This window comes from Stegostoma tigrinum, chromosome 16, assembly GCF_030684315.1.
Source record: "Stegostoma tigrinum isolate sSteTig4 chromosome 16, sSteTig4.hap1, whole genome shotgun sequence".
NCBI lineage: Eukaryota > Metazoa > Chordata > Chondrichthyes > Orectolobiformes > Stegostomatidae > Stegostoma > Stegostoma tigrinum.
The window spans coordinates 35,165,131-35,182,066 of NC_081369.1; the positions used below are offsets into that span (position 1 = coordinate 35,165,131).

At 40.2% G+C, this 16,936-nt stretch overlaps 2 protein-coding genes across 12 annotated transcripts in view; one reads left to right on the plus strand and one right to left on the minus strand.

The window, feature by feature from the left end:
* LOC125459744 (uncharacterized) overlaps positions 1-16,289 on the minus strand; it is a 38,213-nt gene extending 21,924 nt beyond the window's left edge. For 8 of the 11 annotated variants that reach the window (XR_009446798.1, XR_009446799.1, XR_009446800.1 and 5 more), the window contains exons 1-4: positions 15,875-16,289; positions 14,477-14,553; positions 10,540-10,870; positions 3,653-3,776 (exon numbers count right to left, since the gene is read on the minus strand). Coding sequence is in view for 8 of the 11 variants with exons in the window: in XM_048546535.2 (XP_048402492.1) it covers positions 3,653-3,776; positions 10,540-10,591 (176 nt within the window). In the remaining 3 variants the exon portion in view is untranslated. The remainder of the gene's footprint in view (positions 1-3,652; positions 3,777-10,539; positions 10,871-14,476; positions 14,554-15,874) is intronic. The other 3 variants (XM_048546540.2, XM_048546539.2, XM_048546537.2) reach the window with 3 other exon arrangements.
* dpy19l3 (dpy-19 like C-mannosyltransferase 3) overlaps positions 16,053-16,936 on the plus strand; it is an 81,230-nt gene continuing 80,346 nt past the window's right edge. Inside the window, exon 1 of the mRNA XM_059651700.1 lies at positions 16,053-16,503. The gene's annotated coding sequence lies outside the window, so the exon portion shown is untranslated. The remainder of the gene's footprint in view (positions 16,504-16,936) is intronic.

The window sequence follows — 16,936 nt, forward strand, 5'->3', positions numbered from 1 at the left end:
TCAACTGTGGAGATTGGAGGCAACAAAAATGTCTGCAGAGGGAACAATATTGTAAAGGGCAAAAACTCAACATATATTGGAGAGAGACAATGGTGCATTAAAAGGAAATGGAAGGGAAAGGGTGTGGATCACTGATGGCCACACCTATCTTGGCACTGATTTTTTTTAAGATAATAAAGTGTGAAGCTGGATGAACACAGCAGGCCAAGCAGCATCTCAGGAGCATGCTGCTTGGCCTGCTGTGTTCATCCAGCTTCACACTTTATTATCTTGGATTCTCCAGCATCTGCAGTTCCCATTATCTCTTATCACTGATTTTTTTTCCCTCTGGGATGGGGGAGGGGCAGGTGAATGTGTCAGTACAACACAATAACTTATATTGCCTTTGGGCCAGTGCTTAAGGGATAATATTGGGAGGAGATTAAAGAGAGAGTTGATTGGGGACAATTGGAGGCTCAGTACTCATGTAGTTGACAGGGAGCGCAAGGAAGCAAAGAACACGGAAGTTTGAGGTGGAGGGGGGGAGTCCTTGATTGCCAGACTGAACTATGAGTCACTGTGCTGAGTGTGACCTCTGTTGCCTTCCATCCTCATCTGAACAGCAGATGTGCAATGTAAATGAAAAATGGCTGATTCCACACTCAGTGGGTAGAGTTTTTCTTTTCTCTTTTCCGTCTGAGCAAGGGAGTTTTACTTGTGCACAATGTGAGAATCTTCAATGGGCACAGTGACTCCCACATAACTAAAAATATATTCTGTTTCAAATACTTCCCATGCAGGTTCACTGGAACCATGGCCAATACAACCATCCAGGTCATTATTGATTGGTGTCTGCGATGCTATAAAAGCAAAGAAATGGAAGTGCAACAGATGTACCTGCAAGCCCACAACCAGCAGCTAACTGTAGGAGCTGAGAAACAGCCTCCACATGAGGATGTCATATGAAAGTCCCCTCAGGATATGGAGCAGTGTTGGAAGGCCAAGCATCTATTGTCCTTGATGCCCTTTCCTCCAGCAAGTCACATTGCTGCCAGTTTGAGGATGCCCTAGAACATCTCACAGAATTAAGCCAGGTGCTGGAGTGAGACCTACAACCTGAAGGTCTGGGATGCCATCCCATCCTGGTGGTAGTCAAGGTGACAGCTGTTCTAAATTCTTATGCAAATGCCTGCTTCCAAGGACCCACTGGGGTCCTGGCTGGGATTGTTCAAATCTTCACAAATGTTAGTGATATAATTTGTGCCAGATCACACCACTTCATCTTCTCTCCCTATGACAAGGTCATTGCTGCAACCCAGGGAGTAGGTTTGCCAACATGGCCAGCTTACCCCATGTGCAGGGTTCCAAAATTATCTACATCACACTGATAACTCTGCATTATAATGCAGTAGACTTCATCCACTGGAAAGGCTTCCATTCCATCAATGTACAAGTTATGTGATCCTCAGTGATCTTATAAGTCTGCACCAGGTAACCAGGGGGTTGCTAAGATGCCAGTATCCTTGAGAACTCTCAGGTTCCTACTTGTTTGAAAGGCTGGATGCTTTACAAGGATGGCAACACGGAGACAAGGACTACTCACTTGACCACGGCTGATGATTCCATTACACCATCCCCTGACTAAGGCCAAGTGCCAATACAATCCTTATATTCAGGCTATCATGGATCAGATAAGTCTTCTAAAGATGAGATTCCAATCCTTGGATCAGTCTTGTGGGCAAGGGGCCTTGCAGTACCATCTTGACAGAGCGTGCCACATAATTCTATCTTGATGTACCCTGCACAACTAGAACAGGTAGACAGGGGATGTGATGGGCACTGGAGAACTGGGAGAGTGGCAGCAGGGACCAAGAAAGTTTCGAGCAAACAGTATTTTTTTTCCTTATCTTACAGAGTAGTATGCCAATGGGCAGCATGGCAGAATAATTTCAATATCTGGTCTCCTTTTAATTTGGCAGGAAAACTCCTAATGCTCTGCCTCATAAACCTTACCCATCTGGCAGATGCCTGCAACCAGACCCTTGGAATGGAAGTTGGAGGCTGCAATGCGATTGAGGTTCTATATTTAAGGAGACATTGATGGTCTATAGTACACTTCTGAAACCAGAAGGAGTAACAGGCATTTTCTGGTTATTTTGTGATGGGAATGGCAGTGCACGAGTGGAGTGTCCACCTTGCATGTCTGTCCATGTGGCTGTTAAAATTACAAGCCAAATCCAAAAACTTGACACCACAAATAAATGCTTCAATGCCAATAAATGCCAATTGTCAGGGTTAACAGGCAAGAAAGCTACATTTTTACCCTTTAATGTTCCGTTAATACAGGTTCTTCAAGTGAAAATCTCTCTTCCAGTTACTGCATTAAATGTCAATTTTTGACACATTCTGGAAAGATTTAGTGATTTACCATTCAACAGATACCGTGTGGGCTTGAGATTGCTAAATCCAGTTTGAAAATGTTAGAATATGGGCTGAAGCACAATCTGAAATGATGCCCACAAGAGGTTTTTCCTCATTGAAATATTAATTACGCAAGGTATTCCTTTATTCCCCCTCAGAATTCATGGAACATAGAACATAACAGCACAGTACAGGCCCTTTGGCCCTCGATGCTGTGCCGACCTGTCATACCAATCTCAAGCCCATCTAACCTACACTATTCCAGGTATGTCCATATGCTTATCCAATGACAACTTAAATGTACCTAAAGTTGGCAAATCTACTACCATTGCAGGCAAAGCGTTCCATTCCCATACTACTCTGAGTAAAGAAACTACCTCGGACATCTGTCCTATATCTTTCACTCGTCAATTTAAAGCTATGCCCCCTCGTGCTCGCTGTCACCAATCTAGGAAAAGAGCTCTCCCTATCCACCCTATTTAACCCTCTGATTAATTTATATGTTTCAATTAAGTCACCTCTCAACCTTCTTCTCTCTAATGAAAACAGCCTCAAGTCCCTCAGCCTTTCCTCGTAAGACCTTCCCTCCATACCAGGCAACATCCTAGTAAATCTCCTCTGCACCCTTTCGAAAGCTTCCACAGCCTTCTTATAATGCAGTGACCAGAACTGTATGCAATACTCCAAGGTGTGGCCGCACCAGAGTTTTGTACAGCTGCAGCATAACCTCTTGGTTCCGGAACTCAATCCCTCTATTAATAAAAGTTAAAACACTGCATGCCTTCTTAACAGCCCTGTCAACGTGGGTGACAACTTTCAAGGATCTGTGTACATGGACACCAAGATCTCTCTGCTCATCTACACTAAGAATCTTACCATTAGCCCTGTACTTTGCCTTCCAGTTACTCCTACCAAAGTGCATCACCATTCTACTTACACCTGCCCATATGAAGTTACAGTTCATTAAAGACAATAATTTCCTTGACCCAATGGAGTTAATATTTATCATGTACGAGCCTGGATATTGAAAGCAGACATAATAGGAAGTTATTTCTCAAATACTTAATCTTGGATGCACTTAAAATGTTGTAACTCAAAACTTGGAGAGCACACTAACTCACATTCCAGGAATTAATCCATGGTACATGAAGATTTCAACTGCGCGATAGACAGAAAAGAAATTATAAAACTCAATAAAGAGAGACGTCACTTCAATCTGCTAAATCAAGGTAAATGAATTCACAGCTTCCACCTTTTGTGGTGTTTTGAACGTTTTTCAGTTGAAACTTTCTTTTTCTCAGGTTTTGGCCTTGTGTAACTCTCACTTTTTTCTGTGGTTGCAATCACAGAAGGAGAACTCTCCGATTTGTCAGTTTCTGCAAAGTAAAATGCATAAATTCATTGACCTATATAGAAGAATAAGAATAAATCTCTAAATTGCTTTGCTTTTTAATGCAATCATAGTCAATCTAAGCCTTTTTCACATTCCTTACCCAAATAAATGTTTATGAAATGTGTCCCATTCTTGAAAAGTCCATTTATCTCAGAACCTGGGAGATATTTTGGGATTTCAACCACCATTTCTGTGGAGGAAGTGCTTCCTGTTTTTGCTCTTGAAAGGCCTGATTTTCCAAAAATTAAATTTTCTAAAATTTGCTGAAATTTTGTTTTTGATTCATATGGTCTGCACTGTCTCGTTTAGTTCCAACAACATTAAATTTTCTACATCCACAAAGCCTGAACCAACATTTGAAATGAAATTAGTTGATTGCATGTGCTCACTCCTTTATTTTAACCTGGGTTGTTCCCAATGATTTAGTACTAATAACATCAACTTTCATTACAGTTAGTAACTCTCAATCCCAAGATAGTGTTGAACCTTTAAACTTCAAGGAAGATTTTTCTTCTTGCGTGCTTTAAGTAGCATGTCACATATCGATCTATCTTGTCTGAAACCCAAGGAATCTTAACTCAGTTTAAATCAAATCAAAACTACCATGTGTCCAAAATAGTGCACATTTTAACAGACATAGAACTATGCACGCTTATAGAAAGGACTGTCATGAAAGTACTTAACATTTCTGATTTCAAGGTAAAACTACAATGAAGCAATGTGTGCTGCTGCCACCTAAAACAGAACACATTTGTGGAGCTATTTGAGCAAGGATTATAGTTTAGGGTATCTGCCTTGCCAACCGATGACTCAACACCAGTTTCCTTGTAGCGACTGAACGTTCAGGGGCATTCATTAGTTAAGGGCAAGATTTATCCCACCACAGATACTGCCAGACCTGGTCAGTATTTCAAACACTTTGTTTTCATTTCATATACCCTTTATGAAAATATCATGTTGGAGTCATCAAGATTTTGGACTCCCAAAATCTGAAATGCTGGAGAAACTCAGCATGTCTTCATAAGAAGGGTCTTGAAATGTCAACTGTGATTCCTCTCCACAGATGCTGCCAAACCTGCTGAGATATCACAGCAATTTCTGTTTTTTGTTTCAGATCTTCAGGATTCACAGTTCTTTGTTTTATTTTAAGATTTTGGACTACTTTCTTGTTTGAATCCATCTCGTTACTTTATTCAATGGATTATACACATGTATATACAGTTGTATCAAGAAGGGGTCTTTAACTGGACACAACACACAATTCTCAGTTGAGTGTGATTATCGAAATGACAAGCAGATGCTCAGATGAACTGAAGGGATGGAGTTGCCTTGTTAGCAATAAATGAAATTAAATCGATAGCAAGAAATGCCAAAAGAGTCAGTAGACATGGAATCTGTGTTTGGTAAGTTGAAGAACCACAAAAGGAAAAAGGCACTGATGGAAGTTATATATAGGCATCCCAGCTATTACAGTTATCATGGGGAACTTCAATGTGCAGGTGGAATGGGAAAATCAGGTTGGTAATAAATCCCAAGGAAAGGAATTTGTGGAATGCCTACAAGTTGGTTTTTGGAGCAGCTTGTGGTACAGCCCACAAGGTCACAGGAAATTCTGGATTTGCTGATGTGTAATGAGGCAGACTTGATTAGGGAGCTACAGGTAAAAGAACTCATAGGAAGCAGTGACTACAGTATGGTAGAATTCACCTTGTAGCTTGAGAGGGAGAAGCCACAATCAGATGCAATGGTTTTATAATTGAGTAAAAGATAACTAAAAAGACATGAAAAGGTAGCTGGCCACAGATGATTGGAAGGACAGGGTAGGAGGGAAGATGGTGGAGCAGCAATGGCAGGAGTTTCTGCAGATAATTCGGGAGGAACAGCAGAAATTCTTCCCAAGGAAGAGGAAACCTACTAAGAGAGGACCAGGTAACCATGGCTGATAAGAGAAGTCAGAAACAGCATAAAAGCAGAAGAAAAAGGATGCAATGTTCTGAAGATTAGTGGGAAGCCAGAGGATTGGGAAGTCTAAAAAAAAGGACAACTAAAAAAAAAAATGGGGATGGCAGTGGAAGAGGTAGATAAAATTGAGAATAAGCTAGTTAATAATAGGAAAGAAGACTGCAAAATAATTTTTTAGTTAAATAAAAAGGTAAGACAGAGACAACACTAGGCATTGAACTACTGGAAAATGAGGTGGAGAAGTAGTAATTGAGAACAAAGAAATGGTGTAAGAACTGCAGAGATAATGGGAGCTGCAGATGCTGGAGAATTCCAAGATAATAAAATGTGAGGCTGGATGAACACAGCAGGCCAAGCAGCATCTCAGGAGCACAAAAGCTGACGTTTCGGGCTTAGACCCTTCATCAGAGAGGGGGATGGGGAGAGGGAACTGGAATAAATAGGGAGAGAGGGGGAGGCGGACCGAAGATGGAGAGTAAAGAAGATAGGTGGAGAGAGTATAGGTGGGGAGGTAGGGAGGGGATAGGTCAGTCCAGGGAAGACGGACAGGTCAAGGAGGTGGGATGAGGTTAGTAGGCCCCACCTCCTTGACCTGTCCGTCTTCCCTGGACTGACCTATCCCCTCCCTACCTCCCCACCTATACTCTCTCCACCTATCTTCTTTACTCTCCATCTTCGGTCCGCCTCCCCCTCTCTCCCTATTTATTCCAGTTCCCTCTCCCCATCCCCCTCTCTGATGAAGGGTCTAGGCCCGAAACGTCAGCTTTTGTGCTCCTGAGATGCTGCTTGGCCTGCGGTGTAAGAACTGCATATGTTTTTTGCTCCAGTCTTCACAGCAGAAGACACCAGCAGCATACCAATATTTCAAGAGAGTCCAGAAGCACAGGTAAGCATGGCTGCCATCACTAAGGAGGCGGCACTGGGGAAGCCAAAAGGTCTGAAGGTGGATAAATCACCAGACTGGCTACAATCAAGTTCTTAAGGAGATAGCTATGGAGATTGCAGAGGTATGGGTGGTGACCTTTCAGAGTCAGGGAGGTCCCAGACGACTGGAAAATGATTAATGTAACACTGCATTTAAGAACGGTTGGAGGCAGAAGATAGGAAATTATAGGGTGGTCAGTCTGACATTGGTTGTTGGTAAGATTGTGGAGTATTTGGAGATGAATGGCAAAATAGGGCTGAATCAGCACAGCTTCATCAAGGCAAAGTTACAGCTGATGAATGCGTTCAAATTCTTTGACAATATAATGAGCAACTTAGGACAGCCAGTGGAAGTGATCTAAGTGTGCTTCCAGAAGGCTTTTGACAAGACACTGCACAGGAAGCTGCTAAGTAAGATAAGAGCCTACGGTGTTAGGGTTAAGGTACTTGCATGGATAGACGACTGGATGACAGGCAGAGAGTGGAGATAAAGGGGTCATTTCAGGATGGCAGCCAGTAACTAGTGGAGTTCTGCAGGGGTCAGTGTTGGGACCACAACAATTTAAGTTATGTAATGATCTGGACGAAGGAACAGATGGCATTGTTGCGAAGTTTGCAGAAGAACACAAAGATAGATGGAGGAACAGAGAGGTTGCAGAAGGATTTGGACAGGCGAAGAGGGTAAACAAAGAAGTGGAAAATGGAATACAATGTGGGAAAGTATAAGGTTATGCACTTTGGCAGGAAGAATAGAAGTGCAGACTGTTTTATAAATGGGCAAAGGCTTCAAAAATCTGAAGCACAAAGGGATTTAGAATTCCTAGTTCAGGATTCTCTTAAGGTTAACATGCAGGCTCAGTTGATAGAAAGGCAAATGCAATGTTAGCATTCATTTTGAGAGAGCTAGAATATAAGAGCAGGGATGTACTGCTGAGGTTGCATAAGGCTTCAGTCAGACTGCATTTCGAGTATTCTGAGAAGTGCTGGGCAAGGAAGAATGCACTGGCATTGGAGGTGATCCAGGAGGAGGTTTACAAGAATGATCCCAGTGATACACCTGTCATATGAGGAACTGTTGTGTACAGAATCTGTACTCGATGGAGTATAGAAGGATGAGAGGGGGGGGGATCTTGCTCAAACAGAATACTGACATGCTAGATAGAGTCAAACTGGAAAAGATGTTTCCACTGGTAAGAGAGATTAGCACCCTAGGGCACAGCCTCTGAGTGAAGGGCTGAGCCTTTCACAACTTTCCATGAGTGAGACAGAGACGAGGACCCAAATGCACAGGTTTAGCTAGAAATGATGCCTTTTAGAACTGAGAAGAAGAGGAACTTCTTCAGCCAGAGGGTAGTGAACCTTTGGAACTCATTGACGCAGACAGCCGTGGAGGCCAAGTTATTGAGTGTATTTAAGACAGAGATAGATAGGTACTTGATTTGTAACAGGATCAAGGGTTATGGGGAGAAGGCGGGACAATGGGATTAGGAAATATATTAGCCATGATCAAATGGTGGAGAAGACTCGAGGAGCTGAATGACCTAATTCTGCTCCTATATCTTATGGTTTTATGGTCTTATCAGAAGTGATTCATTAACATTTGTAAGCCATTTGCACTTTTGAATACTATATTCCATGCATACCAACAGATCATGGTGAAGCACCAATACATACAATTGACCACAAAATACACAGATTTCCCTCCATACACAGGAAACAGCAGTTAGAAATTGCAAAATAGCCTAGAAGCAGGATGGAGCTGAAGAAGTGGCAAGTTAGTTGCCAGAGTTTCCACCTGCCACTGATCCAACCTCAAATGAGCTGAGCATTAAGCCCGAGCTCAGCAGAAAGCTGTTTAAACTCATAACACACTGAACTCAAACTGCCCTGAAGATTGAAGTGCTTCGATAGAGAGCCTTACACACTTATACAGAATCTTAATGTATCCTTACACTTCCTCAATACTGTATATAGTCAATGAATTATGCTTTAAAATGCAGTCATCGTCATCAAATGTAAACATGAAAGGTAATTTTGCAAAGCAAGATGATGATGGATTGGTTCAGTTATTTTTGAGAAGCTGTTTGAGGAAGGATTGTGGACTAGAAAAAGAAATAAAAGTTTGCACTTACACAGTGCACTGCATGACAACTGAACGTCTCAAAGCACTTTAGAGTCAATAAAGTACTTCTGAATTCTCGTCATTGTTGTAATGTAGCAAATAAGGCAGCTAATTTGCTCTTAACAAAACTACCACGAACAGCAAAGGGATAATGAACACACAATCCACTTTCTGTGATGTTGATGGAGTTGAAGTTGATTACGGCACTGGAAATAACTCGCCCACTCCTCATTGCAACAGTACCATAAGATCTTTTACAGTGACCTGGGCAGACAGAATGGGGTCTCTGTGTAACATCTCACTAAAACACAATTGGAGTGTCAGTCTGGGTTTGTGTCTCTAAGCCAGGAATGGACTTTAAAACTAGAGACAACTGCCCTATAAATTGGGCAACAGCTAAAATTAAACATCCAATTAATTCCTTGCTCTTCTTCAAATCTTGTACATCTGCTTGGGCATACTGATGGACCTCTGTTTAATCTTTTGTGCAAAAGTTGGTATCTTGATAGCGTTGCACTGAAGTGCCAACATTAAATTGTGCTTGAGCACGTTGGAAGTGACATTAATGGAGCCCTGCTGGCAGTACAAGTACTATTTTAAAAAAAAAGTCACAGAATCCTTACAGTGCAGATAAAGGCCATTTGGCTTATCAAATCTGCACTGACCCTCCAAAGAGGATCTCACTTAACCCCATCCATTTACCATGGCTAATTCTCCTAGCCTACACAAGCGTGGACAGTACAAGGGAATTAAGCAAGGCCAAATTACATAAACTGCACATCTTTGGGCTGTAGGAGGAAATAAAGCACACAGTTAAAAAAAACAAAACACACACAGTCACCCAAAGTTGGAATCAAACCCGGGTCCCTTGTGCGATGAGGCAGCAGTGCTAACCACACAGCCACCATGACGCCCAACATAACCAAATAATTAGAAACAGAAGAAAACTGAATTGATTTCAACTGCTATTAAACATGCAACTTCCATAGCCATTAAGCTCTGGAGTAGGACTCAAAACTAAAATCTCTGGTTAAAAGGCAGGAATGCCACTCACAGTGCTACTGAACATCCTTTAAAATAAAAAAAACTTTCAAAATCAATCACCAAGTCTGATACTGATTAAATATATATTTTGTATACATTGTTCTTGCATTACATTGTTCATATATTTGTCAAAAACATTTTACCATTATTAATGATGTATTTTTGGTGTAATTGCATGATATATTGCCCAATATATTTGAGAATTTTCTTGGTGATTCTTCCAGTCAGTCAGCATCATTTCAGAAGCTCCAATAAATATGTAAACGATGAGCATAATTTCCCCAGACAAGCAGGGGAAGGTTTTAATGCGTGCAGGGTGCTACATCTCTTGAAACTGTGTGAAGTCAAGATCCTGAAACAACCCCGTCTCTTTGCCAGGACAAGCCCAATGTCTAGCAGAGAACCATGTTGGAAATCAACAGAACCAATTATTACAGTAAATAAGAACCTCTTCAAACTAGGATTCTTTTGTTTTTGACTGCACACTGTATTTGATATTTTCTAATAACCTGTTCAGAGATGTTAAATATACAACTCCCAAACAACTTGGTCACAAAAAAACTTCCCTGCAAATACCAAGTATTGACACCAGTATCAAAAACGATCTACTATTTGCCTGCACTTCATATCGAAAATGAAAGCTTTAATTAATTGTGACATCCAGTCCTTAATATATTTCTTGATCTGAACATACCTGCTTTAGCTGAGGGAGTGGCATCATCTACTTCTGAAGTGTTCTCAGACATGTCTGAAATTCCTTTGTATTTTCCTGTTCCTTTTTTCTTTGAATAACCCAGTTGCTTCAGGCTAGGCTTAACTATTTGTTTTACACCATCTGTTGCGACAAAAGACTTAGGTTGTTTATGTAGTGATTTTTTTCACTTTAGAACGATTGTATCTTTTTGTTTGTAGGGAGGCACCTTCTTTTACATCATTTTCTTGGTGTAAATCGTTATCTGCATTGGAACTAGAGCTTGATGTTATGCATTCATTACATTTGTTTGACGTTGGGTAGCATTCTCGGGCTACAGGACAAAGGTTTAAAATATATATTACACACTTGATGTCTACATACATTGAAATAAACACTTTGTTTAAGAAACTATAACCAGTCACAATTTTACAATCACTTAGTATACTTAAATTACAGAAAAGTTAAAAATAAGTTCTATACTATGGAGGACGAGTCCTCCCACAAGGATTGCACAGGGGTCACTCCTTCCATCTGTTATAAACCTAGCTGACGTTATTACCAGACAGGTCAGATAACAGACTGAAATCTGCTTGACCGTGTTTTTTTGTTGTTTTTATTTAAAAAGGTGGCCTTTCTCTGAACTACAAGCACGCAATGCTGCAGATTTGGTTTGAACAATAAAATAGAAATTTATTTCACAAAAGATATTAAGATTAAAACAGAATAAACCAAACTATTTACAAATGACAATTTGTAAAATTTCAAAATATAAGCTAAAATATAATCCCATCTAGCCAACATCATGTTACAGTCCACAAACACCAGAGAGAATTCCTTTCTCTATTGCATCCACACATTTGACTTAACTGTTTCTTTCAATTCCCTGTCTTAAGAGTTTGATAGCATCTTCCTTAATAACTCACACAGCTCAGCCTAGATTTTCTCAGATTTGTTTCACACCTTCAGAGTTGTGACCAAACATTTCTGGTCTGGAACTTTCAAACTAAAACCCTGTACTGAGTTGAGCTATTTCCTAACTGTTTTGTTTGATCTCTTTTGTCAGAAGGAAGTGTTTCATATATCTGACACAAATCAGAAGCTCTGCGAACTGAGAAAACACTTTCCAGACTCTTAAGTTTTGTTCCCCTCCCCAAGCAAATAAAAATAAAATTCCTGATCCATCTAACTTAAAGTAAGCTAATATTCTTCAGTGTTTACTCTGCCCTTGCATAAAACTCCCCAGTAGAAACAAATCCCCAGGAACTCCCCATTCCACAGATATTGTCCTTTTAAAAAAAGCTCCATAAATATTGACCAATTAATTGTTAAACCCCTAATACACCAAAACTCCCATAGCACTAATTCAAATCCAAACTCTGAAATAAGTAATTTTAAATATACACAAATCACACACTTTACATCACACCAACATTGTCATGGATAGATGCATATGCAAAAGGTAGTTTGGGGAGGACAATATTAAGTAGGGTTTCCCTCTTGTTGGTTCTCTCTCTACGTGCTGCAAGGCAAGTCTGGCAGGTATGTCTTTCAGCAGGTCATTCTGTGGTGGCATTACAAAATGACTCATGCATTGAAGGCTCCACCTAGAGTATGAGACAACACAGTGTAGAGCTGGATGAACAGAGCAAGCCAAGCAACAGAGGAGCAGGAAAGCTGACGCTTCGGGTCTAGATCCTTCTTCAGGGAAAAAAAAAAGATTTTTCTGAAGAAGGGTCTAGACCTGAAACGTCAGCTTTCCTGCTCCTCTGATGCTGCTTGGCCTGCTGTGTTCATCCAGCTCTACACCTTGCTGTAGAATCCGAGACAACATTGGCAGTTCCTAATTTTTCCACCCAGAGTATGTTCTGTTCTATTGCAGTCATCAGTACTTCCAAGTGCTGTTCAACATTGAGGAGTACTTATTCATCACCTAGGAGAAGGTCCTAGCAGTTATGAACAAGAGGTTTATTGCTTGTATTTGACACCATTCCACTATAAACTACACAAGGTATAAAGTGAAGGTTGAGGATTTAGTGATATCATTTGGTGAATATGATTATTTAAGGCTTGACTAGTCTTTGGACAAGTCCCAGTTTTAGCATAAATCATTAATGGTGGGAATTGGGCTTAGCCAGGAACATTAGTCCAGTAAAATTATCAGTATGTTGTTTCACATATCCCTTTTTGTAGCTCAGTATCATATTTTGTAGCTAGTATCTATGGTCCTGAGGCTACAGAGGACCAATTTGCTAGGAGAGTAGCAAATGTGATTAGGATTGCATGAAATAGAATGATTGTGACAAGCACTGACAGTAGCACTGATTTCATCACAAGTAATAAATAGACCATTTGAAAATACTAACATTAAAATGAATAAGTTGCAATCAGGTTTACAAGGTAAAGTGCAGTGCTGACTCTATGACTCCATATCCAAAACTAAGTGGAGTTAAAAATGAGCTTTTTGAAAACAAATGCACTTGAATATTAATCAAGGAATTTGAAAATGCTTATTGTTTGGAAATCAAAATTGAACCCCTACAGATTTTTCACAACAATGTCACTGTAATTTTCCGTCAATAACCAAAATTGGTAATGTTTTACAGAATGTTTAAGAATAGTCAGTAACCTGAGATTTTGATATTAGGATAACATATTAAGCCTATTGTTGAGGATATTTGGTAGAATTTCAGATGTTATGAGTTTAGATAACTATTTATGAAGTCTGCATTACACTAAATTGGCTATCTGAAGTTCTGGTTATTTCTAGTTTCTGATTCCTTTCCACAAGCAACTCTGTAGCTGATTGGAAAAATTTTCTCGCATGTCTCCTTTTTTAAAAAAAATCTGATTCCTCAAACATTCTTTTACCAGGGTCTTGTCCCTCCTTAACTCTACAACCTCCTCAACTTCAGATATCTGCACTACTCTAATTTTAGCTTCTAGTGTTTTCTCAATCATAATTATTCTACCATTGGTAGCTGTACCTTTAGTTGCCTAGGCCCCAAGTTTGGGAATTGTTTTCCTACCTTTCAACTCATTTTCCTCCTTGACTTAGATTAGATTCCCTACAGTGTGGAAACAGGCCCTTCGGCCCAACAAGTCCACACCACCTCTTGCAGCATCCCACCCAGACCTATCCCCCTATAACCGACACACCCCTTAACACTATGGGCAATTTAGCATGGCCAGTGCACCTAGCCTGCACATCTTTGGACCGTGGGAAGAAACAGGAGCACACAGAGGAAACCCACGCAGACAGGGGGAGAATGTGCAAACGCCGCACAGTCGCCCAAGGTGGCTTGGTGTCGTATCATACATTATACTGTGGAGCAATGCTCCAGTGAAGAACCCTGGAATTTTGCAGTAAAGGTACTATATAAATCTACACTGGAAATGGTGTACAGAAGGATGGAAACACTTTCTGTCAAACTTACTCATTGTTATGCATTTCAATGTCAGACCATGTTGTAAACATTAAGAATCTGCCTGCAGTTTAATTTACTATTATTTCAAAATATGACTAATTCTTAAACAGTCTTCAATTTTCAGAACAAATACACTAATTTTACCCGTTCTGGTTAAATAATAACATCCATCATTTGTTTGAATTATTTCAATCTTACAGGTCTCAGAAGGACTTCCAGTATAACATTTGTACTTTGTTGTTGTACCTTCCTATTTTGAGAGTTACAATGTTCATTTCATCAATTCCTATGTTTAAATTCTTGTATAATACAATATCTCCACATACACCCTAACCAAATGCAAATCAACAAAGCCTCCTGAAAATCCCCTCAATGAATTTGGATCTTTAGTTCTAGATCATTGTAATCGTTCCTTCTGCTCTCTTTTAGACTAACTATTTCGATCCTAAAACAAAAAGGAGTTAGAAGATTCAAAGTTTACTGTAACTCATTAAAGGAATTGAGTGTATTACCTCTGTTGACTTGACTTCAAAAGGTCCTTGTTATGCACTCCAAAATTGCACCTGGCTTTTTAAACCTTGGCATGATGCTGTCATAATGGTTATTCATGCGTACATGATGAGCATATGATGATTTAATATCAATTGCCAAAAGGTTAAAAAAAAAAAATCAGGATTACACATTTCAAAGAAAAACAAACTTTCAACGTACAATTTTAACAAAAACTGTTGGTTATGCCACCGATACCAAAGATTTTCAATGAACCATTTCAGTGCAATATATGTTTTCACAAATATTTCATTAAACAATAACATTTTTGGGGTCTACAAATCTCCATCACCTCAATTATTACTGGTGCTTTATATTTTATAGGAACATAGGAACATAAGTTAATCATTTAGCCTCTTCAGCCTGTTCCACTAATCAATGAGATCATGGCTGATATGTGCTCTATCCCATATGCCCACTTTTGGCCCTTATCTCTTAATACCTTTGCTTAACAAAAACATTTCTATCTCAGATTTAAAATTAGTAATCAATCTAGCATCCATTGCTGGTTTTGGTTCCAGGTAGCTACCGTCCTTTGTGTGTAGAAGTACCTCCTAACATTTCTCATGAATGGTTTGACCCCTGTTCTAAAATTCCCAGTCATGGAAGTAGTTTATCTTTATCTACTCTTGTTAACATCTTGAAAACCTTGATCAGGTCACTTCTTAATCTTTTAAATTCTAGAGAAAACAGGACTAAGTTATATAATCTCTCCTTTTAACCCCTGAAGTCCAGGTATCTTGTAAACCTACATTGTACTCCCACCACGACCAATATATTCTTCCTAAAGTGTGGTGCCCAGATCTGCTCACAGTAATCCAACTGGAGTCTAAGCAGCTTTTTGTATAACTACAGCATTACTTCTCCATCCTTTTAGTAGGTTTCACTACATATTAAGACCAGGATTCCATTAGCTTTCTTAATTATTTTCTGCACATGTTCATGACATTTTAAAGACCTATGAACCTGAACCCCTAAAATACATTCACTGTATTCAACTTCATAACATTCAGAAAGTATCCTTTCTTTGGTCCAACATGAATAACCTCACACTTACATTGCACTCCATTTGCCTTAGTTCACAGTCAACTAATAGCTCTTTGAAATTTTATGCTGTCAATGAAGTAGGATCATTATAAACATATTTTACTGAACATCGATGTTTTATTAAACACACTTCAATCCTTTCATGGAATAGAACCCATAAACGCACCAGTATAAAAGAAAGTTAACATTATGCTTTTTTAAAAAATTGCATTTTTTCAATCAGGCCAAATTATTCCTGCAGTCAAGTTGATTTTACTCTTAAAACTAAAAAGCAGTTAAGCACACAAAAACAAAAACTGTCGGAGAAACTTAACAACTCTGGCAGCGTCCAAGGATGGAGCAGAGATTACGCGAGCGACCCCTCTTCTGAACTCAAGTGTAGGTACGCTTCAGATTTACAACATCTTTGTTTCAATCCGAGAAGTCAAGCGTTGGGACCGCGGACCGCGGACCGCAGCTTTACACCAACGCGGCTGTAAAATGTACTTCTGTGAAATCACAGAGCCACCTGCCTAGTTTGGCAGCGACAGAGAAAAAGGGGAACTTCTTCCATTTCCGCCGTCAATAACTATCCCGTTTGCACGGAGCGGAGAGCTGGACCGTTATAACAGCTGGCTCGCGTTGGGAGGGGAAGGGGGCGGAGTCAGCTCCCCGAGGCCCCTGGAAGCGCCGGTACCATACGGAGAAGTCCTTTTGGAGGGACAGCAACTGGCCCGCCCGAGTCACCATGGAAACTCCAAACAGGCCTCCGACCCGGATATAGAAATCGGACGCATTGTCCTCCCCCCTCCATGTCGCTGGTGCAGCTGCTATTAATGGAGACTACATGTTTCGAGTAGGATTAGAGAAAAGAGATTTTATGTAGCTGAATCTGCCGGGGGAATCTCTGCAGTGGTGTCACCAGGGGCCTGGAACCCGCTGTCAGTCTGCCGATGGTTTGCAGGTGGGTAAGGCTCCTGCTGATAAAAGCTGTTCGCCCTAGGTAGACATAATCGAGCCCTTATCACCACTGTTTAAAGGGCAGGGGAGTTTTATTTTAAACAATCATCTGCACATTCTCACATCGATGTTTCCGGGAGCTTGCTGTGCGCAAGTCGGCGGCTACGTTTTCTTATATTACAATGTCACTATTCAATTCATTGGTGAAAAGAATTGGGGATTTGTCCTAGGGCTGGAGATGGAAATGAGTGGCTGGAATAAGAATAACCTCAGTTTGGTTATGATTGCATTAAAAAATATTTTCAAGGGTCCACACGTCCCGAACACCCATGTAATTAGAGATATATTTCTTGTCAGTGAAAGTTCCTACACACTTGACGTTAATGTACTTCGAGCTTGATATCAGTCACCCCAATTTATGTTTTTTAAGCACATGA